Raw genomic sequence first — 26,761 nt, 5'->3', positions numbered from 1 at the left:
GGTCCTTGCAAAAGATAACACTGGGAGCTCAGCTGTCATCTTTAACATCCCAGACCTCCCTTATTTAATAGAACCTTTGTCTGTTCCTCTTATTTAATTGAGCTGCTCATCTGGGATTCCTCCAGCTTTGCCTTTTACGAAGTGTACTTTATCCTAAGTCAGGAAGCATCATAATTTTATACAAATATGATTATATTTTCTGATTTATTTTCAAATGTCTTTTTTTTTTGGGTGAGTTCTAGAACTTTGCCGGCTTTTGGCAGGGGCATGGGCTATATTATTTCCTTATATAACCTCACAGAGAGACAATTTTTGAATTTTTAATCACTAAATGTGTTAAGCTCAAGCATATAGATCGTATCTTTCACCAGTTTAGAAAGTTAGTAGAGTTGAGGTTGGCAGTGGGTAAATGTATATAGTAAGGGGCACTGGCCGATGAACTTAGCTAGACCACATATGTGCAGTCCCATTTGAATACCAGTCTTTGAAATAATCAAAGCAACAAATCACTAATCCTGGGCTTATTTTGGAAAGTTGGATGGGCCGTGTAAGTAGACACCCATTTCCTTCCTTATAAGATTAGTTCTCCTAAAGAAGTCCTTCCAACCTGCTACATATCAAAGTTTTATAAACATGGCTTCTACCTGTCTTCATCTCTTTCTCCCAAAGCCTCTGATAGTAGATGGTTTGAAATGAGCCCCTGTAACTCAGTTTCTTCATATTGAAGATGACTGCAGTGATCTACAGTCTCCCCACCCCACCCCCTCTGCCTAGAACTCAGACTGTTTGAGTGAATGGGTGCTAAGTTGGAAACATCTGTTAGTGCTCATACATCCAGCCATTTTCATGAGCACTCACTGTGGGCAGCATGCCATTTCCGTGCCATTTTCGTGTGATTTTAATTACTATGGCATAAACATCTGAATTCAGTAGACTGTTAACAAATCGTACAAATTTTCTTTCAACAAGATAGCAAGACGGCCTTGAGCAATGAATAAAAAAACTTCAGACTCCATAATTGGAGGAAATTGAGACACTTCATACCTCATGGCTTGCATCACGGAGATCACTGGGAACCCCTGCCTGAGTGTGGCTTGGCGAAGGATCTGGTCACGTCGTTCACACAGCTAATGCTGTTAGAATGGCAGTGTTTGGGGGAAACACCGAGAGCTTTAGATCCTTTGCCGAATCATTTTAATGTGTTTCTAGAGCAAATAAAAAACATCTGTAAAATAGCAAGAATAATACCGAACGATGAGGAGCCTCTAAAATTATGCAGTTCTTTGGTATCTTAAAGACCCTTTGTAACTCATTTATGATTAATGCTGTGTTTTTGGGAAGAGTTCTGTGAAATGTGTTTTGGATGAAAGTTTGCCGTGCTGGCTGCTAGCAAGTTGAAATATCTTTTTGAGGTCTCCGGTTTAAAGCTTGGAATTCTTTTCATGACTCAAGACACATATTCTACATTTAAAATTATGCCGTGATGTATATTTTAAGCCTTCATTGCGGGACATGGTTTCAGAACTTGGCAAGGGTCTCAGATAGGTCCCCCAGAGAAAGAGCTGTGTTTAATAAACTGGTGAGTTGGAAAGTGTAAGACTGATGCTTAACAAGAAGTGTTTTCCTGAAGACCACAGTAGGAGGGCGGCAGAACAGCGTGGTCCTGCAGAAACTGAAGCCGGACACTCCGTACACTATCACCGTGTCCTCCCAGTATCCTGATGGTGAAGGCGGCCGGATGACCGGAAGGGGCAAGACCAGTAAGTGCAGCTTCTTAATAATCACCGTGAATGAAATCGCGTCTTCTAGAAACACAGAAAACAGAACGTCTTACTGATTTTTCAAAAGTTTAAGAAATTTTAAGAACATTTTTCATTGAAATAGAATTACATCACCCCTCCTCCCTTTCTTCCTTCTATCCCCTCCCAGCTCCCTTACCTCAAACCCTGCCCATGACCCCTCCCTACTGTCAATCCTGTTTACCTTCCCTCCTTTCCTCCCTAACCCCCTCCCCCATTTGAGACAGATTCTGTCTACATAACTTTGGCTGTCCTGGAACTCACCATGTAGTCCAGGCTAGCTTTCTACTCACAGAGATCCAATTACCTCTGCCTTATAAGTGCTGCGATTAAAGGCATGTACCATGCCTGGCAATAGCCTCTTTTTCTTTGATTGTGTTTGCTACGTGTGTGTGTGTGTGTGTGTGTGTGTGTGTGTGTGTGTGTGTGTGTGTGTGTACACAAGTATATGTAAATATATCTAGCTCAGTCAATTTTTGCTGTTTGTGTGTATATAGTTTCAAGGCTGGCAACCCTGCATTGAACAACCAATAAAAGGGCTCATCCCTGGGAGAGGCTAATTCTCCTCCCAGAAGTCAATCGTTGTCTGTAGTTCTTTGTCTAGGGGTAGGACCCCATGAAAATGTTCTCATCCCATGTCTAAATGCCCATTGATATCGCTACTGTTCTGATCTGTTTATGCAGCCATTTTTAGGAGACACGGTTTCACTGTAGACTTCTTGATATTCTGACTCTTACAGTCTCTCTGCCCTCTCATCCACGATGTTCTCTGAGCCATAGATGAATCTTTTAAGATGGTAGTTGTTGTTTTTAATGTCCTTGCTTTTAATTATGTCTTTATTTGTGTAAACAAAAAATGTTATTTTCTACCAGGATTAAAAGAAAAGTTCAGGGAACCAAAATGTCTGGCAGAGAGATGAGACACACATACCACAGATGTGCTGATCTTTTATTTCTTTAATTATTATTTTAACAAATATCTGTAGGGTGTCTGCTATGTTCTAGGTGGGCTAAAGATATTGTTTAACCCGTGTTTCAGATATATTCGCTAGTTAGAGCACCACTACAGTGTACTTCCTGTGTATTTCAGAACCTCTGAATACTGTGAGGAACTTGAGAGTATATGACCCTTCTACCAGCACCTTGAGTGTTCGCTGGGACCATGCAGAGGGCAATCCTCGCCAGTACAAACTCTTCTATGCCCCAACAGCAGGTGGTCCAGAAGAACTGGTAATTATTATTTTTCTGAGACAGGGTTTCTCTATGTATCCTTGGCTATCCTGGAACTTGCCACGTGGACCAGGCTGGCCTCGAATTCACTCCTAAGTGGAAAATGCGAGTCTGTTTAAACTTTAGGCGATTGGTTTTTAAAAGGAAATGGAAGAGTTAAGTTGTTTAACAGAAAAGAATTTATATTAATGCAAAGGAATTGATAGAGGACCCATACTTGGTGCTTTGGAGCCTAGGGAGTAGGAAGACCATAGTTTGGGTGCTGGTTGAAGTAGGAGATATAGGGAGACACTACATAAAGAGAAGTCATCATGACTTCTAGCAATCACCTTGAGGTGGTATTTTCAGTTGGTATTATATTATTTGTAAGATTAGCTCTTTTATCATTTTCAAATTCAATGCTCTGTGTTTTATTAAAATCTTTAGGTACCAATCCCTGGAAATACCAACTATGCCATTCTTAGGAACCTGCAGCCAGATACTCCATACACTGTCACAGTGGTTCCTGTCTATACAGAAGGTGATGGCGGACGCACATCAGACACCGGAAGAACATGTAAGTCAAAAGCAGGAGAATTAACTTTTCATTATAGATACTGCTCTACCTTGTAAAGGTCTCATTGATCATGGAAGAAAATTAGAAAAAAGGCCAGAATGAGAAGATTAAAAATATCAAAATGACCTGTAGTTCACATTTCCAACACCAACTATTAACCTGTTGGATGAAGTAACCTTTAAATGGCACTACTTTGAAATTATAGTTTCAGAATCTATCAATGTTTATCATATTAATACTTGTGTGATCTCAGTTATTCTCTTTCACTGATAAAAACGTATGGGGCTGTGCTTTGCATCTTGTAAGTTTGAATGAAGCTTGGTTTTGTTATTGGGTTTTATAGTGTAGGTTGTTGAAACCTGTTTATTACTTGGTTGTGAATTTTTCTGGTTTGCTGCCGAAGTGCTTTTGGTATTAAGAATCTGTGTGCTTTCATTCACCATTAATGTAGATAAATTAGTTTAAATGCTTTTGTTGTTCTCTTGGTTATTGCTTAGTCTTTTTTGCACACTTATAAATATTTTCCTGACTTTTAAAACATACTTGCAGCTGGTCGAAGGGGAACAAGCATGGGTAGCTTCCTCTGGGGGAAGACCAGGGGTCTAGAGAGATGATGCTGTTGGTTAAGCTAGAGTTTGGGGTTAGTATGCTGATTTCATTTTCTAAATTTTATTGGTGGAAGTTAATTGAGAACTGACTTGTCTCTCCGTTTGTCTTTTTTTAAAACCACAGAAGATATTCCATAGCTAGTGTTGAATAAGACAGAAATGAATGAATGAAAGAATGAATGATTGAAAGCAGCTGACTGAATCTGATGGGCTCCATATCTTTCTGTTGGTCAGAAGGCAGGCTATATAAAATCTTTCCTCTGGCCCCATTACTTTACTGGAAACTCTGCCACTTTTCTGTTTCCTTTTTCTAGCCCCACGTCCTTTTAAGGCCAGCCCAATCCTGTTGCTCATACTCACTTATTTTTATTGAAAGCAACATTGACTCCATGTTGGCAAAGGCTAACTTTGACTAACTCTGTGTTGGGAGAGTTTTATTGTGCTTTCATGTGTAGATAGCAGCATAAAGTGGATAGGATTTTATCCTATTAGAGAGTGTAACTTGTGGAAAAGTGGTGAAAAGTTTGACATGTATAAACAGACATGAGAAATAGTCATTGGCTTTCCTTTCCTCAGTGGTGAGAGGACTGGCAAGAAATATCCAAGTGTATAACCCTACGCCCAACAGCCTTGATGTCCGCTGGGACCCTGCTCCAGGGCCAGTACAGCAGTACCGCATTGTATACTCTCCTGTTGCTGGCACAAGACCCTCAGAATCTGTAAGTAATTTCGTCTTCTTAGAGCTCAGCAAAGAATCTTGTAGATTCTGCTGTGGCTTCTGCCACAGCAAATGGCTAGGAACAATTAGCCAATTATTGGTGTCTCTGTTATAATTATACTTCCTGATTATTATAGTTGCGTGTTTGAGCAACATTTAGGAGCCTTTATGAATATAATCCACAAATATGCTAGTATATAACATTTAAATTAATGTGTTTGATGAGTTAAGACAGGTATATTAATTACAAGTTTGCTCAGAAAAGAACTTGGGGGAAATGCAAATTAGCTATGAGTTAATAATAATAAGAGATGCATACCATTTCTAGAATTTTCAATAATAGATACATTAAGAAAGTTCACATGTCCTTGCTATGAATACATGTTAAGTGAACCTTTATTGGTTCTTACAAATTACAGTGTCTCTTCAGTATTTCATTCAAGTGCTAGCCATACTATTTAACTTCTGAGACTAGATGAAATCAGGTATGTTTGGGATAATATGGTTATAGACTTGCAGTCATCTTCCTGATAAAAATTCCAGTTCTGTTTTGTGAGTAGGCCAATAACATACAAATCAGAAATTACTTATGTGAATAATAATAGCATTACAACACTGAAGGGGAAATAAATTTATGGAATGACAAGTCTGTAAAAGGGAGCAATGGTGAGCAAAGATAAGAAAGTGATAAGCAATGAGCGTATTCTGCAGTAGCATTGATTTTTAATGCCCCTGTATTTGATATGACATATTCACACAACTTTACCCATATCCAAAATTTCTGTCTTAACAGTAAATCTCTCTGGTACTGGCATGGGATCCCTTCTCTCATATGTACGTGACATTCAGGATCTACTCTGAGCAAATATGCATCCTAGATATTCCATTTACAAGTCTTTATGAGGAATGTAAATTGGAGATAAGAAGCAAATAAGGGCATTTCTGAGAATAACTTGCACCTAATAATGTGCTAGAGGCAGATCTTGCAGAGGAGCACACTTGGCTTCTAACGTGCCTGGGCTCAGCCTTTCACGATAAATACTATTATGCTGACTAACTGAAGACCTGACAAGCCTGGGTGGCTGTCAGACAGACTTTGGCGTGTTTTCTCTCCTTCAGATTGTGGTGCCAGGGAATACCCGCACGGTGCATCTGGAGAGGCTGATTCCCGACACACCCTATTCTGTGAACATTGTGGCTCTCTACTCAGATGGAGAGGGGAATCCCAGCCCCAGCCAGGGCCGAACACGTGAGGCAAAAATCCCTTTTCCACTTTATCTATTGTCATTGAGTGAGGAGTGGTTGGTGGGTGGTGAGTGAGGGATGTCAAGGACTCTGTGTAGGGCAGGGTAGCCTCTGAATGTAATTCTGCCTGGAATTTTCCACATTTACATTTCAGGCTCAGGCTGCATGTCCACAACCATCTCTTCCGCTGGATGAATTTAATTTCATCATTAAAAAAATCTGGGCTCTAAATGAAAGAGGGCTTTCCTTTTTTCATTCCTCTTCCTTTTTAATGCAGTGGGTTTTCTCACCAAACAGGCACTTTGGAAATGTGAAGGCTTAGTCTCTCTATTTCATTAAATGGAGGATGTTACAGTGCCTAAAAGGATCCCCTTCTTTCCCAGTCTGCATATTTAGGCTCAAACCAAGCTCTATTTTGTTGAAAGCTCAACTTGTAACTATAGCTCTGACATGAAGCATGCTGTGCTGTGTGATACCACATTAAAACCACAGAAGTATGTGTACTGCATCACAGGGCAGTAAGCATTGTGAATGGTGAAGCTCTCATAAGCACTTTCTGTAAACTGACCTGGGAAATGCTGTCAGGCAAGCAGCAAACCCAACTGTGTTTTCTTTAGTTCCACGAAGTGGTCCAAGGAATCTACGGGTCTTTGGAGAGACGACCAACAGCCTCTCTGTAGCCTGGGACCATGCTGATGGGCCAGTTCAGCAATACAGGATCATCTACTCTCCTACCGTTGGCGATCCAATTGACGAATATGTACGTATAATACCCATTTATTGTCATTAAAAAATCATTTCACCTCATTGGAGGGTGAGATTAAGCTTCTTCTTAAGAAGAATTAATTAAGTAATTAAGCTATTACTGAGCCCTTGGATCTCGTGTGACAGAGTTTACATAGTTTTCTCTGATGTGATATGTGGGACAACATGATTTGGGAATCATTTCTATTATAAGGACTGATTGTATTTATATTTGTAACTGCCTACTTACATTAAAAGGTCTACTGTAACATGCTACATATTAACCTGTAACATCCAAATTAATGTTCAGATGATGGGATTATTCCAACCTTACCTATTAAGTCTAATTCCTCTGCATGGTCTCCCCTGAGTATCTCAGTCCCAGTCTCCATTTTCTCTAAACTCACATTTTTTCCCCTGCACTCTTGCTTTGGAATGTATGCAATCTCCTGTGAGTTATTTCTAAGCTGACTTTCTCCATTTCTGCCTACCTTCCTCCTTCCATCCCTTTTTACTTGATTCTTTGACTAAGAATTGAACTCAGAACTTTGGACATGAGAAACCATGTCTCTCCCAGTGACTTATATCACTAGTCTCTCCAAACTCTTTGCAGTGGCATTGTGTCTCCCTAGACACAGGCTCAAGTTTTTCCCTCTTCCTTTGTGTGGTCCTGGGGATCAACCAGGGTCTTGTGTGTGTTAGTCAAGCACTCCACCCTGGGGCCACCATATTTAGCCTTTCAAGTTGGAGTTTCATTATAGCTGGAAAACCATGCACACTGACATTTACTGATTGGTTTCTGTGATAAGCTCCTAGATTACCTCAAATGGTGACTGTAAAGTAGTTAGATTTGTGGTTTGCAGTCCTTTCATCATGTGTATCCTCCTAGAATCTTTCTTCTTCCCTACACTTATTTCACATGGAGAAATATGAATCTCTTGTTTTATACACAGCAATCTTTAAACGAAGTCCTGTTTTATTAATAAGAAATGGGTAATTGTCAATTAGAATTTTAAGAATCAAAATGAGATAAATTATTTTACTACTCATGTTTAATGTTTTTTCTCCCTTGCTGGGAAAAAATGTTCCCATGCTTTCTGAAAACATTGAAAATATAATTTCTTTTAACACTTCTCTGTTTGTAGTTATGGGATTCCAGGCCAGGAGGCTTAGCTACAGTGTTTGTACAAGACTAGAAGTAAGGTTGAGAGATGACTGGTCCATTCATCTTTGAGGAGGGAGTCTAACATATTTTCCATTTCCTCTTTTTCCAACCTACACTTAATTAGTGTCAGCTAAACTAATATTCTTGAGAGTAGAAAACTGTCCATTTTTGCTGATGGACAGTACCTGGTCCACAGCATGTCCTCTACCTGGAAATGTGATGTGCTATGATGAAAGATGAGGCAGACAAAATTAGACGTGGTAGGCTCAGTGATACACTCTGGGATGGTATGTGTGTTATTGTCTTTAGTGTTCATACTTTTCTCCAGCGATGTTCAGTTACATGACTGCTTAGTGGCTGATCTGGGATTTGAGCCCAGATCTGTCCAGCCTTAAACTATTCTCCCAAGCTGTGTAGAGGCAGGCTAGATAATTTGCCGTTCTCAGAGCATTTTGAAAGAAAAAGAAAGCATAAAGAATCCATTTTTGTTTATGGGACCATATAAAAACAGCATAGGTTGCCGGGCGGTGGTGGCGCACGCCTTTAATCCCAGCACTCGGGAGGCAGAGCCAGGCGGATCTCTGTGAGTTCGAGGCCAGCCTGGGCTACCAAGTGAGTCCCAGGAAAGGCGCAAAGCTACACAGAGAAACCCTGTCTCGAAAAACCAAAAAAAAAAAAAAAAAAAAAAAAAAAACAGCATAGGTGTTTTCTTATTGGAAATAAATGTATAACCGAACTTTCCTTGCAGACCACAGTCCCAGGCAGGAGAAATAATGTAATATTGCAGCCCCTGCAACCTGACACTCCATATAAAATTACTGTCATTGCCATTTATGAGGATGGAGATGGTGGTCATCTAACTGGAAATGGAAGGACAGGTCAGTGTGCTTATGATCTTTCCTTTTTTGAAGTACTCATGTCTTTAATGCTACTATACCATTAAAACTATAAATTTTTGTCTTCACCAGTATATCTCATCTACGACATTAATAACACATATCATAGTCTATGTTAGACACTGAATTTTGTTACAATGATAACATGAGGGTATAATTTATTTCTTAACTTTTTAAAAGTATAATAAGAGGAGAAAGAGGGTGACAAGGATCTGCATATTTCCTTTTGCTTGAGATCATTTTATTTTTCTTTATAGTGTGCTCTGAGTAACGAATGCATGGTGTCAGGCAAGGCTGTCGTTGTAACTTAATGTAGTACCAGCTAGACATCCTCTGTTATGATTGAGTCCCAATGCACAAATAAAGAAGCAAAATGATTATGAATCATCTTCCTAAAAATGTAGCTTAAAATTATCACTTTAGATAATCTACAGAGAGTAACCAGTGTTCTGGCCCACTCTGTATTGGTGGCAATTTCATGAGGCTTAAAGATTCTCTATTTTTTTTTTTTACCTGAAAACCTTTTTAAAAAGTGCTTACTTGGGAGCCTCTTATGGGGGAGCCAATGCACTTGGCCCGAGGTGTGGCCTGTGGCTCTTCTGATGTGCAAACAGCTAAGGTTGAGAAGCCACTGGTTCCTACAAGGCAGGCTGGACTCCAGTTCTGTAAATACCGACATCGTGTGTTCTTACTCCATTCAGAAAAAAAATCTACTTAGTTACATCGTTCAAAGTCTTTTGGGGTTTAAATGTTCTTGACCACATCAGAGAACTTGTGAAGAGTAACACTGGGACACGTCTAACAGAAAAACTGACTAGAGTTGATTCAAGTCCGTGTCTACAGCCTGGAAATCTGTGTTATTTACAGACGCTCTAGTGACTAGATGTTTCTAGCTTAGCAACACACTTTCCTCATATTTAAAATATATTTTGATAACTTTCTGGGGAAAATGGAGTACTCCAGAATTTTGGGCTTACCAAAATGTTAAATAAACTTTGAATTCTCTAGGAAGGGCCAAAGCCATGTCTAATTTCCCTCATGGAAACAAAGTTTTCACATTGGATTAGTAATTTCTTTAATGCAGTGGGCAATAACTCGATGGCTGTGTAGAATACCACCTAAACAGCACTGATTTTCCAAGTTACACATTTTGGGTAAGATTATAGGTTTAGGGCAAAACTTCTGGCTGACTAAGACTCTAGGCTGTGTGGTAGACAGGGAGGGTAGGGACAGACTGTGACTTTAGTCACTCTTTTGCTGGTCTTTTGTGAATATTATGTCTTATTTATGTAAGGAAGTATCTACCAGATAGTCTCTAATGTACCCTCTGGTTCTAATACTGTGTGTGGTTTGTAAAGAAGATTCTGAGACCTCTTTAATTGTCTTCAATTTTGAGCCTTATTGCACACCACCCCTGGACCTTGCTACTGAGATCTTCTGAACATCATCCATTTTAGAGTCCATTTGAATTGCTGTTTGAATTTGAAAAACTGCTAAGTTTTTTTGGACCTTGACAATGGCTTTTTAATTATTTTCTGAATAAAGAAACTATAGGCTATTAGAAATTAATCTGTTCTTGCAGAGATGTCCTAACAAGGCAGTGATGTTTGCCAATGTTTGTTTTCAGTGGGATTGCTTCCTCCTCAGAACATACACATCTCTGATGAATGGTATACAAGGTTCAGAGTATCCTGGGACCCTTCACCCTCACCAGTTCTTGGATATAAAATTGTGTACAAGCCAGTGGGTAAGGAATCACATTTATCATAATAGGAATATGTTGGTAAGTTTTTTGCCTTTGATGGTATCCTATTTCACTCCCGACTATTGGATTCTCCTGTAAACACATCAAGACCTTTTATAGTAGAGGCACCATTTCCAGAAACAGTCTTTAAGTCATCAGCCTGAAGTATCATGAACCTGCCTGGACTGAGTCTACCAGGTCAATCTCAGTCCTCGGGGGAGGCTTTGCCCCGGAGGAGGTGGGAATGGGGGGTGGGTCAGGGGAAGGGGAGGGGGGCAGGAAGGGGGGAGAACAAGGGAATCCGTAGCTGATATGTAGAACTGAATGGTATTGTAAAATAAAATAAAAGGAAAAAAAAGTATCATGATTACTCTGGGTGTGTATGAGGCAATTTTTACAATTGAAAATCTTGATCTGTGGCCATTCTCCAATGGATGGCCGCACACTTTAGAGTATGTAGTCAGCACAAATAATTTGATTTAGTAGGCTACTAAACCAAAAAGAATACACAGTGTTTGGAGAGGGTGGGGTAGTAGAGGTAGATTTGGGAGGAGTTGGGGCAAGAGTGGAAATGAGTACAATCAAAATGCATTGGGTGAAATTCTCAAAGAATTAATACAAATATTATATATAAAAGAGAAAATTTTTTTATCTAGTACACAAAGTTGAACAGATTGAAGATGCTTATATTCAGGCATCATTTATGTTGTTATGATCACGAAATAATTAATACTAAGCCCATGTAAACGTGTATATTTTCCCTATGTAAATTTCCCACTAAAAATTTATTCCATTGAGGCATAGGTTTTATGCATTGTGGTTTGTTCAGGCTTGCTTTCAATTCCCCAGTGAGATTATCAGTTAAATCACCATCACCTTGAAAAAACGATTTGATGTCTTTGTATATTCTATCTGTCTGTGTCCAGTTTCCTTGGGCATCTTTCGTGTGCCCTGGGAGACTGTGGACAATGCAAAGGGGAGAAAGTAAATGTGAACCTGTTCCAGAGGCATAAGAGAACCCAAAGTGTGAAGGGGCTTTGATAATTGAGGGCCTCCAGTAAACAATAAATGTGCAATGTGGTCCAAGATAGATGTTCTTATATCATCACTACAACAAATACAAATGTTAGCTGAGTCTGTGGTCTGTGGAAAACACTATTCTGGCTGGAAAAGCAAGGCTTTTTAAAAAAAGGAGAGAATGGGTTCACTAAAGGGACACCGATCCATGCCGACCTTATTCTCTAAACTGTGCGCTGCTTTGAGGATAAGACTTCAGACTGCTTGCAGGTTCCTAGTCACTGCACAATGTGGCGCCTCTACAGTAAAACGTGCCCAAAGGACTATTGGAATTCATGTGTTAAAATTCTACCATTTGATTTTTCTAGTTAATATCTTTAATTTTGAGCAAAAACTGAAGCTAGGGATTATGTAATTCTGTGTCCTTTTGTTGTTATTAAAGGTTCCAATGAGCCCATGGAAGCCTTTGTTGGAGAAGTGACATCATACACATTACACAATCTCAATCCCAGCACTACCTATGATGTCAGTGTTTATGCTCAGTATGACTCTGGACTCAGTATTCCCCTCACAGATCAAGGCACCACATGTGAGTTGTGCATCACTTTGTGATTATAAGAAATGGTGGAGTAAAACTTTCCAGGCTATCTTTTTGGAATTTTACTTTTCCCTAATGTACATGTTTTCTGCAGTATGACATTGGTAGACCATTTTGTGTTTAGTTAAACAAAACATCTATATAAATCTCTAAGCAACTTATATAGGAGGAGGAAGTGATATTTATTTGATACAGAGTATTCTATTTTGATATTTAAAATATTAAAGTTATCAATGTTATTTAAGTGTGTATAGTTGTGTTACTTTCTTTTTTGACATTGGATGTTAACATATGTGTCACTTGCATTTGTTGATATAATCTCATAGAAATACCAAATCAGTGATTTGTCCCTCAGGTTTTATTGTCCCCAAATTTTTTAATAAGTATTATAGTAACAGCTAGTATTTCAGAAAAGTTTATTGTTTTTTGTAAATGACACGTAATTTTTAGGGCCTATATGTTTCTTTTTCTTGAAAATTACTGATGGAAGCCAGATATAGTGGAGCAGGCCTTTAATCCCAGCACTTGGGAGGCAGAGGCAGGGAGATCTCTCTGAGTTTGACTAGTCAGCCTGGTCTACATACTAAATTCTAGGACAGCAAGAGCTATGTAGTGAGACTCTGTCTCAAGGAAAAAAGAAAAAAGAAAATCACTGATGGATGATTTTGTCTCTGCTACATTTTCATATATGTTTGATGTAAGTCTCTTATAACAAGACACTATGAGATATCAAGCATTTATTTTCATTTTCTTTTATTGTGGATACTTGAACATTGTATTACAGTGAAGAGTATGCTTTTTTTCCCCTTTAGTATACAAAATGAATCTATTTTTTTCTTCTGTAGTGTACTTAAACGTGACAGATCTGAAAACTTACCAGGTTGGATGGGATACGTTCTGTGTCAAATGGTCACCTCACCGGGCAGCTACTTCCTACAGACTGAAACTGAGTCCTGCAGATGGTACGTGTACAAGAAAACAGACTGAGCCTGGGGTCGAAACATCTCACCTTGCAGCCCCGCAGGGTTTGTTTGTTGATAAACCATCATGGAACATGGCCTTAGAGATAATGGATGATAACCCTTGCGTTCCCCCCTGTTGTCACAACCAGGAACCAGAGGACAAGAAATCACAGTGCGAGGATCAGAAACCAGCCACTGCTTCACCGGCCTCTCCCCAGAGGCTGAGTATGGCGTTACTGTTTTTGTGCAGACACCAAATCTGGAGGGGCCGGGCGTCCCCATCAAGGAACAGACCAGTAAGCTTTGAATCACCTGGAGAGTAGAATGAGAGGCGTACTGATACCTGTGCAGGCCCTTCCTCCCTGGGGGTAGCAATACTAGGATGATGGTTCCCAGAAGCAGAACATGTGGCTGGTTCAGGACCTTTGTCTGTAGCAACTGTCTTTATTGGTGGTGTTTTAAGGAAAGGGCTTCGGAAAGGAGAGATGGCTCTGACGATAGTGAGCAGGTGAACACATTACTTACGGGGCTTTTCTGAAGGTCCCAGGTCCTCCCTCTGAACCTCTGCTTTCTGTAGCGTAGTTGATCTGAGAGCTGACTAGGGATACAGACTCTAGCAGGAACGGAATCACCCTTCGTCATTGCCAGTGGGCCGGACCTCTGCTTTCTAAGTCTTGATTCTTAAAGGGTTTAAGTACTCCTTTCCTTGTGGGATAGGGAATGTGCGCGTGTTACATTTTTCTAACTATGCCTTTGGAATTCTAGCTGTAAAACCGACAGAAGCTCCTACAGAACCACCCACGCCTTCTCCTCCTCCCACTATTCCACCTGCTCGGGATGGTAAGTGAAGTTCACCTTAAAAAGTCAGCCTGTAGGGATCCTAGAATTACGCCATATACACACAACCTACAACTGATTCAGAACACTCTGATCCTGTTTCTGCTGAGGAAATTTTACAGAGGAAAACATGATTGCCAGTACCTTGTTCCTCTTTTCTAGGCACATTTTGGGGTGAATCAAATCAGTCTTAAACTAACCCAGGCCTTTCGCTGGGACTCAGTTTCCTAGCAGAAGATCTAACAGGACCCTTCCATTTTCCACAGCCACACTGGGGCCCCTTTGCTCTGCCTACTGCCGGCATCAGCAGGAGCTGTGGTTCTTTTGGGCTATATCTGAAACCTAACCACTTAGGCCTTTGACTTCAGAATTCCTGGCTTCTGAACTGAGAAGAGCCCCAGATGACACAAAGCTAAAAATATTTCCATTCATCAAAATCTGAGACTCAATTGTCAGCTGCAGTGAACTGGTAAAAACACACTGAGCTATTAACGCTGCTGTCTCAGTAATTTGGGGGCATTTTCTTTGCTTTTTTTTTTTTTTAGTGTTGCATCAAGTTCAGTTCAGGCAAAATAATTGCTGGTTTATTCTTTTCCCACATTTTGGTTTTTAGAAAACATGTAAATTTTTCAAAGCGTTTTTCCCCCCATATTATAAGGATCTACTTGGTTGGACACTTATTAAAACTGTTATAAACTAAAATTAAATTAAGCTTAAAGCTAGGTGTGGTGGCACATGCCTTTAATCCCAGCACTCTACCCAGGAGGTAGAGGCAGGGAGATCTCTGTGAGCTTGAGGCCAGCTTGGTCTATAGAGTGAGTTTCAGGACAAGCAGGGCTATACAGAAAAACCCTGTCTTGAAAAACCAAAAAAAGCAAATGAAACAAAAAACATTAAGGTATAATATTTAAAGGGTAAAATAAGGGCTTCTTCAAATTAGACTGTTGAAAAAATCGTGGCTTCAGACATGTTAAGTTTTTAAAGAGATAGCTTTGTTTCCCAGGGACATCTTGGATTCACAGCACATGGAGCAGAAAGCACAGTTACCATCTACTCCTGGTCCCTACCCTTCTCCCCATCTATCACTCTCATGACCAGATAGGTGCATTTGTAACAGAGGTTGGACTCCATTCACACATTTATTACCATCCACAACCCATAATTTACTTTCCAACTTGCCCTTGAAGTTAGACTTTATATGTTAAGTTTGGATTAACTAAATTTTTTGAACATTGCCTTAGAACTTGTTTTTTTAAGGTTGAAAGTCCAAAATGAGTCCAATTTAAGATTTTATCTTTTTCTTCCTTCTTTCCCCACTTATGGTTCTGATGCTCTAATTTGAAAGTAAAGACAACATTTTATTTTGTGCTAAATATTTGATAATTATATTGAAAAATCTTCAGACCCACGGATGGCCTTCATTTAGTTTAGGATATTATTGCATTTCATTTGATTCCCTTCATTTATTGTTTGAAGCAGCTTGAAGAATTGCATGTGGCAAGATGATATCATTGCATAATGAATCTAATCACTGTATCCCAGAGCCAAAACTAAGGGTCACTTAGATCAAGGCTTTTCAACTTTATTGTACATTTGCACCATTTGAGTAGTGAGGTTTTATATGGTTTTCAATTACATAGTGCCAAGTGATGAGAAAATTAAGGAGATTTGGATTTTCCCTTTTTTTTCCCAGTGTGCAAAGGGGCCAAAGCAGATATTGTGTTCTTGACAGACGCCTCCTGGAGTATTGGAGATGACAATTTTAACAAAGTTGTAAAATTTATCTTTAATACTGTGGGGGCCTTTGATGAAGTCAACCCTGGTGGGATTCAGGTGAGTGTTGCATCACCAGTGACGACTTGTGTGTAGTGTCCCATTATTTTATTATTAGTAGTGTCTACTCTTTTCTTATTTGTCATGTATACTATTTTCTTTCAACTCTATTAAAGTAGAAAGCCATTTCCCCAATAACTGTCTTTTTACCTTTATGGTTTGCTACATCCATTACTTGTGTCTTTGGGAAGGAATTTGGTGCTTGGGATAAACAAATAGTAAAGCAAATATTCCTTTAGCTTTCCTCTTTGTCTAGATGATATTCCTGTTGGAGAATTTAGGAGATTCTAACTCTAATATCCTACTTGAAACTTCCAACAAAGCACATTCCGTGGAAGGTCATCCAAAGTTCTGCACATTAAATGCATTGTCATGTCATGCCCTTAACATGAGAACAGTGGTTGGAAAGGGTGTGAGTCTGCTCTACTATTACATCTCATACATTATCCCAGCCAGAAGAATGTCCATTAGTGACCCAAAGGATAGTTTGTTTTTATAAGTTGGTAATTACCAATTATATTACTATGGACTCACTTTCAATGTATTTTCTTTTGTACTAGAGTAGGAGCTTAGAGAAGTTTATGTTTCCACAAGAAGCCTCAAAGAGTAATTAGTCATTTTATAGTAACCTGCCACAAAACCAAGACCCTCTTCCACTGTTTCCAGCATACCCATGAACAGCTAAACATCCTCACTCAGTGGCTCTAAACTCTTTGAAGTGATCTTCCAAACTCCTTTGAGAATGTCACCCAAGCTATTATTAGCTATTTCTTGTACTTCTATAAACAACAGCTATTCCATTTTATTAATTTTGCTCAAATAAATGATTACCAATCCTTAAAACAATCCTACAAGGTAAATATAATTATCTTGATTTTGTTGATAAGAAAACCAAAGTCCAGAAAAGTAGGGATTGTCCAATATTGCATAGCTATTGTTAGACAGAATTAGGATACAAGCCTGGTGAATCTTGACTACACACCACTAAATCACATTTTCCAGTAAATCACACTGCTACTAAGTTTGTCATGAGTAGAGATTATGATCATACTATGACATTTTTATTTACTATGAAGAACAAGTGAGGTCCATGAGAAGGTGTAGGTGTCTGAGAGCCAACTGTTCATGAGTCATGACCGTGTGCTCTGGTTTCCGACACTGGGATATCACTATTACCCTGCTTGACTCATCTCTTCTAACATTTTCGAGAAGAGCTCCTATGAATATTTTGGCATTAATGTAAATGATTGCAGTTTCATTGGAGACTGGAAACTAGAGAAGGCAGCAAGACCACAGCAGTCACAGTTATAGTATTAAGTATTAAGAGTTAAAATATCTTGTTAAGTCTAAGACCCTTAAGTTTTCACTTTGCCACTGGAGCAACCACTGAAAGACTAAGATCAAACTGGGTAACCGACACTTGTCTCTAAATGTATTTCCTTTCAGGTTTCCTTTGTGCAGTACAGTGATGAGGTCAAGTCCGAGTTCAAGCTGAACACATACAACGATAAGGCTCTAGCCCTTGGAGCCCTCCAGAACATTCGGTACAGAGGAGGAAACACAAGAACAGGTACAGTGGGGCAGCACTGGGGCAGCCTTCTCTTCCTAGGGTTGGCAGGATGATGGAAGTCAGCTATCATCTCCTCCTGATGTCATCCCCCTATCACCCGGCCATGGCCAATGGCTAGCTCTCGCTGAGGTGACACTAAAGCACTCATACCCCACTCTGCAGGCAAGGCCCTCACGTTTATCAAGGAGAAGGTCTTGACCTGGGAGAGCGGCATGAGGAAGAATGTCCCAAAGGTGCTGGTTGTGGTCACAGATGGCCGGTCACAGGATGAGGTGAAGAAGGCTGCCTTTGTCATCCAGCAGTCAGGTAAGCACAAGCATGGATTTCATGACATAGAATACTTTAAGTTTTAAGTATGCAAGAGTGAATATAAAAGACCCAAAATTGCCAATTTTACTCTATTATTTCGTTATATTGTGCACTTCATAATTATAATGTTAATTTGTATTTAATTATGGAATTAATTGGAAATTCCATAAAAATAGCATGTATTCTTTGCATGAGACATGATTCAGGGTTGTCAACTGAATCTCCCCACGGAGGGTGGAAGACTACAGGAAACTATGATAATGGAATAACCCTAGGCAAGGCTTCTTGCTATATCGAAGATGAATCTTGATACTGGTTCCTGTGCAAGGAAAGCCATAGGATTCTTCTGCCATAGCTTGTCCTTGCAGGTACAGACCGAATGCAGATTGACAAAAGACATACTGCAAATAAGAAGTATGAGGTCTCAGGGAGATGGTGTTGGGGCTGATTGTGGTAACCCGACATCCTAAGAGTCCCTTGATAACATGTCTATTGATTCATTGTTCAAACTTACTGGAGATAAGAGCAGGCCTTTCTAGGATTTGTATTAGATTGTCTCTTCTGCCATTGCCCCAAGCAAGGCCTCAGGTGAGTGTATTTTGGGAAGTATTCTATGCTATGCATGATCTGCTACACTCAACAGTGGAGAACTTGGTTACACAGAAGTTGTCATCAGCTCATACAATTATTTGGCTGAGATTGTAAGCCACACTTGGTGTGAAGTCGTTCCACTTTCTTTTAGCTTTAGTTTAAAATTATCATATAAAATAAATAATTTCCCTTATGGAATTTTCATACACACTTAATTTGGCTGCTCCTTTCCAACCTGCTTTTCTCTGTCATCTCCTTGCACTTTCATCCCTGTTTGTACCCTTCCACCCCTGGTATTCCTCCATCTATTCTCCTGTGACATATGTTCTATTATTCTCTCTACCCCCTCCCTTAAGGCTTATTTTTCTCTTCTCATGGGTTCTTGTCTAGTTATTAGCCTCTATCCACACTCAGGACATGTGACTACGCATATGTACAAACTAGAAGCTAGGATCTGCTCTTGAGAGACTGTGTAGCATTTCTCAGTCTGAGCCTTAGCTACCTCCCTTGATAGAACAAACGAACTGATGATAAAATGTGATATCTGAACACAAGGAATTTTGTTCAACCATGAAGAAAAGTTGGGAAAATGAGTGTTTGTGTCTGTGAATATCTTCGTCCTTAGAGAGCCTGTTTCTTATGATGTCAAGTTAAGCATTTAGAATGAAAACTTTACTTATATTTGCTTAAATAGTAGAATGTTTGTTTCCAGAAAATGCTGTAGTATTTGAAGGTGGTCAGAGTGTTACCACTGAGCCCAAGTTTGATGAAAAGAAAAATCAGGTTCAAGAATTCAAATTTAAAACAGCCCACTCTGCATTTGAGTGGTTAATGGAACCCAACAGAGCTGTTGAACTTGTGTGTTTGAATTGTGGATCTGTGGAAGATAATGTGCACTGTACAGTCCTTCTGGTATTAAAACTTCCACATTTTAATTGTTAGGGTGTCATTTCTTTTTCTTTTATTTAAAAAATATTTTAAATTCATTTTACATACCAACCACAGATCCCCCTCTCATCCTTCCTCTGCTCCCCCCACTAACCCCTCCCTGACCCATTCCTCATCCCCTCTTCCAAAAGGGTAAGTTCTCCCATGAGGGGACAGCAAAGCCTGGTACAGTCAGTTGAGGCAGGACCCAGCTAGGGTGTCATTTCTAATGCATTGAATTTTATAAGCCAGAAAATAGGATGACCGTGAAGAGGTGTATGTTCATTTATGAGTACACATTCTTCTCTTAGAGGGAGTTTGTGCCAAAAAAAGTACTTGCTGTCCATGCTGAGAAAATCCAGTGTGATTTCTGATGCTTTCATTCTTGATTGCTCAAATAATAAATGATGGAAAGAGGATATGTGATTCCCTTGTCAATGGGACTTTGCAGGGTTCAGCGTATTCGTTGTTGGTGTGGCCGATGTGGACTACAGTGAACTCGCCAACATTGCCAGCAAGCCCAGCGAAAGGCATGTGTTCATTGTGGATGACTTCGAATCTTTTGAGAAGATCGAGGACAATCTTATCACGTTTGTTTGTGAAACTGCCACTTCAAGTAAGTCATGGTCAGCACAGAGCCATGACCTCATTTGTGAAATGACTGCTTATAGGCAGTTTTCCATACTGTGTGGGATCATAAATAGATTCTGGGAAATCACTTGAAACTGATGAATCATTCATTGCTCTTTTGAGACCAGTCTAAATGTGTGCTTTCCCGAGGTCCATTTTTAGCCTTGAAGATATAACATCCCCCACATGGAAACAAATCATTTTAATACATCCCTTTCCTACTAGCCCAATGCCTTCAGCTTTGAATTGTGTATTTAGGAGAATTTCAGTAAGGTGGTTTCCTGTTTGTAATCAGCTGGTCTCTTGCTGGCTTGTGCTCCAAGAGAACAATAAGAAAGCCAGCCTTTCCCCTTTGTTTATTTGGTTTTTTTTTCTTTGTAGTGCTAGATATTGAACCTAGGGTCACTGGTCTAGCATATGCTAGGCCAGTAACTCTACCATGGAGCCTTGTTCTTAGTTCAGGCTTTGTTTTGTTAATTTAATTAATTTATTTAATGTGCATTGTTGTTTTGCCTGTGTAAGGGTGTCGGGTCCCCTGGAGCTGTAGTTACAGACAGTTGTGAGCTGCCATGTGGGTGCTGGGAATCAAACCCTGGTCCCCTGGAAGAACACTCAGTGCTTTCAACCACTGGGCCATCTCTCTCCAGCCCCAGGATTTTGTTTTTAATGTTAAAATTTCAAGTTCAATTTTGAACTACAGGTGCTAAAGGCAGATTAAATCAATTTTTCTTCCCCTCAACCACCAGCAACAGTTCTTGTGGTATTAGGTGATGGAGACAATTATGTGAACAGTTCAGAGCACTAAGCCTAGGCAGGGCTATACTTATGTGTGTATTATGTCTAGTAATAAACAGTACATTAAAATGAAAAACTCTGCTTTGTATACATGAATTGCTACTTTCTGTGCATCTATTTAAATTATGTTAGTGACTCATACTTAAAGAACATTCATGTTCCAGGTTGTCCTCTCATCTATCTGGATGGCTACACCTCACCAGGTAAGCATTGGTATACCCTTCTGCTAATTTATTTTAAGATTTCAAGATATTCCCAATAACATAACTGAAATGTACTCATTTAAAACTTTTTCTTTGATGTCAAGGCTTTAAGATGCTTGAAGCTTACAACCTGACAGAAAAGAACTTTGCTTCTGTCCAAGGAGTTTCTTTGGAATCAGGGTCTTTTCCCAGCTATTCAGCCTACAGGCTTCAGAAGAATGCCTTCATCAATCAGCCAACAGCGTAAGTGTGAAAACAGGGGCTCCCCTTTTCTTGGAGTGGACAAGAGGCTCTTGGAATTGCTGTTGATTTTCTATTATCTTGGAACTTAAGAACTGCCAGAAAACTCCTTATGGATAATCTATTGTGCTTTCCTAAACACAGCTTAATTATATTCCTAGGGTTCTGTAGCAGCTTGTACACAGAAAACTGGCTCCCAAGCCTCATTATTCCCAGACCCAAACCGCTCAGCCTGGTAACAGCCGGATGGATAACACACTCTTTAATTGAAGGCTAGGGTTTTAGTTTACTCCCTTCTTCTAAGGGAGGCTGTTAAAACAGGAAGGCCGTTTATTATTTTGAACATTTCACCCCTGTGGTGCCGAAGGGCTGGGTGGAATAAGTGAGAAATGAGAGCAGACATTCTATCTCGTGTTTCAGACCTTAGAAAACGAAGGGCTTGGCCACAATCAGGCAGGCTGAGGGTAGTTTTTATTGGCAGATCCTCTAGCAATCTGTTGGGTAGCTGTAGATGTATTTTATTTCATGAAAGTTTGCACCTGGGTATGATAACAGACATTAATATTTCTTAGTCATTAAAGTGAAAAGTATTTTATGTTGAAAAATATGTGTTTGCTAAGTCCAGGGAAGAAAAGCACAAGAAGAAACAAAACATTTAGAAAGTTGGGGGGGGGGGTCAGAAAATAAATGTCTGAAATTTGAAATGCACCGGGAAAGCCAATGGAAAGCTAATTCTAAAACCAAAGCTAATTTGTTTTAAGGAGGAGCAAATAGTGTGTTTTGACCCATTGTAAATGCCACAATCTTTTATATTTTTAATTCTTTTTTTTGAGACAGGATTTCTCTGTGTAGCTTTGTGCCTTTCCTGGAACTCACTTGGTAGCCCAGGCTGGCCTTGAACTCACAGAGATCTGCCTGCCTCTTCCTCCCAAGTGCTGGGATTAAAGGCGTGCGCCACCACCGCCCAGTTTATTCCTAAGTCTTTTATATTTAGTTATAATGGTTTTCCAGTGGACAGTATTACTCTATATTTAACTTTTTCAGTCACCTCAAGATGTGAGTTTAAATGATGGTGGCCTATTGTTGCTACAGAAGTCACAACTTTTGACTTGAAGGAAAGAAGAATAAATGTAATTAGATTTTTCTTGTTTCGCCAAGGAAGGAGAAAAATGGGCTAAAGGAGAGAGATGGGGGTGATACAGGAAAAAATTAGAATCAGTATTTTTAACTAGGAACATGAAAATATAGCTCTTAAACACATAAAAGGCATCATGTTAGCTTTCTCAGAGTTTATGCCCAAGGAGCAAGAATGCATCACACCCTAGGATGTGTTAGTGATACTGCATTAGGACATAGAGCCTCCAGAGAAATCCTGTGCCCTCTGCCTAAGCTTGCAGAGGAACAGCTCCTTTATTCCCAGGAGTCACTCTCTAGGCTCTTGTCCTGCCTCCAGGGAGAAAGGATTATGTAGTATCAGACAGAAAAGCATTAATTCTATTTCAAGCATTCTCCCAGAACAATGGTTTATTCAATGCTAGAAGGACACAAGAGATGGAAATATTTGTCTCACGTCTTTAGAGCCAAAACTCATTTCTGTCTAGTTGAATTACATCCCTGTTTCATTACTAATTGTTTGCATATGTACATGGCCTAAACATGTATAGTTGGTCTTGTTTTGGGGTATTTGTAAGTTTATTGAGGTGCTTTACTGGATTTTAAGGGATGAATTTAGAAGTGTAGGAACATTGTGTGAACAAGAGAGAAATTAAAACTTAAAGCCATTTTATTAATTTCCCTGCCACTAGAAATTAAGTATATTTGTGTGAGATTCCCTCTCTTTACATTTTATCTATAGTCATAATGTTTGTTATCTGAAAATGAATACTTCCATGTATCTAGAAAAAATTAGTTATGGATAGGAAGATTAAAGGCTGTTTAGTGCTTATTTTCCACACTTTTGTGACATGATCAAATTATAAGTAATCTATTAAGTGTTTGTTCCTTTGATGTATTTCACAAGGTTTTTTCTCTCTGCTTTAAGGACTGATGACTATAATTAGATTTTAATACTACCTATAATAGATTCTCGTGTAAAAGTTTAAGATGGTCTCTTTCTGATGAATAATCCCATTTATTTATTTATTTTTCTCTATCCAACAGAGAACTCCATCCAAATGGACTCCCTCCTTCATACACGATCATATTATTGTTTAGACTTCTTCCAGAAACTCCCAGTGACCCCTTTGCAATTTGGCAAATTACAGACAGAGACTACCGGCCCCAAGTCGGAGTGATTGCAGACCGTAAGGGACTTTGTCCTATGTTAAGGCCTATGTATAATTCCTTTTTTTCTTTATTTTTTTAAAATAAATTTATTTATTTATTTGTTTTACATCCTGACTAGTTTCTCCTCTCTGCTCTCCTCCTAATCCTTCCCCCACTCCCTCTGTTCTCACCCCCCAATTCACTCCTCCTCTGTTTCTGCTTAGGAAAGGGCAGGCATCCCATGAATATCAACAAAACATGGCATATCAAGTTACAGTAAGACTAAGCACCTCCCCATGTATTAAGACTGGGAAAGGTGACCCAGTATGAGGAGTAGGGTCTCAAAAGTCAATAAAAAAGTCAGAGACAGCCCCTGTTCCCACTATTAGGAATCCCACAAGAAGACCAAGCTACACAACTGTAACATGTATGCAAAGGGCTAGGTCAGTCCCATGCAGGCTCCCTGGTTATTGGGTTCAGTCACTGTGAGCATAGATTGGTGCCTAACCCAATTTTCATCAGAGAGGCTTCATCCAGCACCTGATGGAAACAGATGCAGACCCACAGCCAAACTGTTTAAACTTCAAATAACATGTCAACAAACACTCAAATGGCATCTTATCACAATTGAAATAATTCTATTTCTTTTTTCTCATTTATTTTTAAAAATTAACGTGTTTGTTCTTTGATAATTTTGTAGTATATAGTGAATCTTAGTTCTTTTCACCTCCATTATCCTCTCTCATCTCTCCTTCTCTGCTGAAACCCTTCTTCTTCCTGCAAAACCTCCTCCCTCTTGTCCATCCTCTATCTATCTATCTATCTATCTATCTATCTATCTATCTATCTATCTATTTCTGTAGCACTAAGTTTAATTTGGATTGCATACATGAACATGGGTGGGAAGTTATTTATTAGAGGGTGGACAACTTTTCAGTGACTACACCACTGAAGAAAATGATACCCTTCTCCCTAAGCACCCATTAGTTGGCAATAGTTGTTTAGGGAGAGGTAGGGCCTCATGGTCCCTCTTCCATCCATGATGAATGTTAATGCACCCTATCTTGTGCAGGTAACCACAACTACAGTGAGCTCATGAGTGCAGTTGATACGCCATGTTTAGAAGACACTTGTTTGTTTTCTTAGTACACTCCTTCATCCTCTTGTTTTTACATTGTTTTTGCCCCCTCTTCTTCAGTGTTCCTAGAGTCTTGGAAGGAGTGGTAGATGTCTTGTTTAGGGCTGAGCACTCCACTATTGCTTGATATTGACACTTATCTAGTTATGAGACTCTAACCACTGCCTGCAGGGGTATGAAGCTTCTCTGATGAGACTGAAAGCAGAGCTAAATCCATCGTTATGAACCTGAGCATTCAGAAGGTAGTCTGATAGCATGTTCATTTATCAAAGAATAGAAGTAGACCCCTCTCTGATGCTGGCCTATGGCTTCCTCAGCTGTGGGATCCTGTCTAGGTATACAGTGCCAGGCCTGAAAACCCTCCCATGGAGTGAGCCACAGATCCAATTAGAAAGTGGTTGGTTACTCCATCATAATTGTGCCACTATTGTACCAGAGAAGACATCTTCCCTAGCAGATAGTGAACTTCTTTTCAATTTCTCCAACAAGAGCTATTTGTGTACTTTGAATAGGAAGCACACCATGTATATACTTTGACAATGATCTTATCTCGATTGCAGCTTCTAGCAAGACACTATCTTTCTTTAATAAGGATACAAGAGGAGAGGTACAAACTGTTACATTTGACACAGATGAAGTGAAGACACTATTTTATGGAAGTTTTCATAAGGTAAAAATGTAAGATTATCTGAGTCTTATTTTTAGAATAAGAATATGAGCTTAAAAACAAAAACTTAATTATTTTATTGTGTTTAATGTTATACTAGATTAGAATTCTAGCTGTGTCTTTTACAACCAAACATTTATTTTAAATAATTTGATTACTTCAAAAGATAAAACTTAAATAAGACAGTAACTGCCATTAGCATTTTGATATATTTTCACTGTATCTTTCAAAGTTTGAATTAACAATTATATATATGTTTATATGTAATTAAGCTCACCTTTTTTTTGCTTCTCATTTTTTTCAATTTAAGATTTATTGACATTTATGTGTATGTGTGTTTATCTGTGTGAGAATATGCCATATGTCTAAGGCTGTACTTGGAGTTCAGAAGAGGGCATTGGATCCCCCTGGAGTGGGAGTTACAGGCGGTTGTGTGCCACTTGACCTGAGAGCTAGGAACTAAATTCAGGTCCTCTGGAAGAGCAGCAAGTGCTCCTAACCATTAAGCCACCTTTCTAGCCTCCCTACTTACCACTTTACTGTAAACTTTTTTTGTCATTTATTTTGAGGAGCTTAATAATTTAATGGATTATATTTTAATCGGTCATGTTATCATTTTATAGAGTGCAGGCACTTTCTTTAGCTTGCTTGCCTATAAAATGTTACAAGCATGCAAGCAAACTGTAGGACAAACATTTTTAAGTTCAATAATTCACAATAACTGATAAAATAATTAAGATAAATGTGTAATAAATTATTACATGAACACACAGTCAAAAACACCAGTTCCTTATTACGGAGTTTTCTAAATAACCACATTAAAGTTCTAAGATATATTTGAGATGGTTTTTTATTCTTGGAGATCTTCAGTTTTTGTCAGCATCTAGAGAATTATTGAAACTTTCAGGTTTCTAAAGAATAATCAGTTGACAAAGAACAGTAATGAGAGTGGATGTGTCAGAAACAAAAGGAACAGTCTAGTTTAGGAATACATTTTTAATGCTGTTTTTCACATACTGGATTGTGTTAACAGGAATACAAGTTATTGTACTAATCACTTAAAGCTTCCCTATGTATGACATACCAAAAGAGCCACATACATGAAAACATGCTGAAGAGCCTTCCTTTTGTTTGAGTAGGTCACTGAGGTCTCTTCTTCCTTAATGCTCTCAAGCATGCTTAATTTCTTTCCATAGCATTTCCTAATTCATGAAGTAGATTCTCTTTCCCCTCTGTATTAAAACAAATTAGTTCTTTGGGAATTTCTTCTCAATCTTGTATTTAAAATAGATATTTTGCCATACATCATATCCTGATTATGGTTTTCTCTCCCCCCACTCTTCCCATTTCCTCTCCCCCTCTCCCTCCCATCTGGATCAACACCCTTTCTTCATTCCTTAGAAAACAAACAGGCATCTAAGAAATGTTAATAAAATAGAATAAGATAAAACAAACAAATTGAATATGACAAAAT

At 39.1% G+C, this 26,761-nt stretch overlaps 1 protein-coding gene across 3 annotated transcripts in view; it reads left to right on the top strand.

The window, feature by feature from the left end:
• Col12a1 (collagen type XII alpha 1 chain) overlaps positions 1-26,761 on the top strand; it is a 114,218-nt gene that overhangs the window by 60,439 nt on the left and 27,018 nt on the right. For all 3 annotated transcript variants that reach the window (XM_028879855.2, XM_028879857.2, XM_028879856.2), the window contains 20 exons: positions 1,631-1,760; positions 2,890-3,029; positions 3,456-3,585; positions 4,770-4,912; positions 6,031-6,160; positions 6,774-6,916; positions 8,814-8,943; positions 10,589-10,708; positions 12,165-12,311; positions 13,166-13,282; positions 13,432-13,578; positions 14,048-14,122; positions 15,813-15,952; positions 17,399-17,522; positions 17,685-17,828; positions 19,801-19,965; positions 20,939-20,977; positions 21,082-21,220; positions 23,378-23,520; positions 25,181-25,290. In XM_028879855.2, the coding sequence (XP_028735688.1) occupies positions 1,631-1,760; positions 2,890-3,029; positions 3,456-3,585; positions 4,770-4,912; positions 6,031-6,160; positions 6,774-6,916; positions 8,814-8,943; positions 10,589-10,708; positions 12,165-12,311; positions 13,166-13,282; positions 13,432-13,578; positions 14,048-14,122; positions 15,813-15,952; positions 17,399-17,522; positions 17,685-17,828; positions 19,801-19,965; positions 20,939-20,977; positions 21,082-21,220; positions 23,378-23,520; positions 25,181-25,290 (2,556 nt within the window). The remainder of the gene's footprint in view (positions 1-1,630; positions 1,761-2,889; positions 3,030-3,455; positions 3,586-4,769; positions 4,913-6,030; positions 6,161-6,773; positions 6,917-8,813; positions 8,944-10,588; positions 10,709-12,164; positions 12,312-13,165; positions 13,283-13,431; positions 13,579-14,047; positions 14,123-15,812; positions 15,953-17,398; positions 17,523-17,684; positions 17,829-19,800; positions 19,966-20,938; positions 20,978-21,081; positions 21,221-23,377; positions 23,521-25,180; positions 25,291-26,761) is intronic.

Source organism: Peromyscus leucopus, chromosome 7 (assembly GCF_004664715.2).
Source record: "Peromyscus leucopus breed LL Stock chromosome 7, UCI_PerLeu_2.1, whole genome shotgun sequence".
In the NCBI taxonomy this organism is placed as follows: domain Eukaryota; kingdom Metazoa; phylum Chordata; class Mammalia; order Rodentia; family Cricetidae; genus Peromyscus; species Peromyscus leucopus.
Note: the sequence above shows the minus strand (reverse complement) of the source record. Positions and strands in the feature narration are given on the sequence as shown.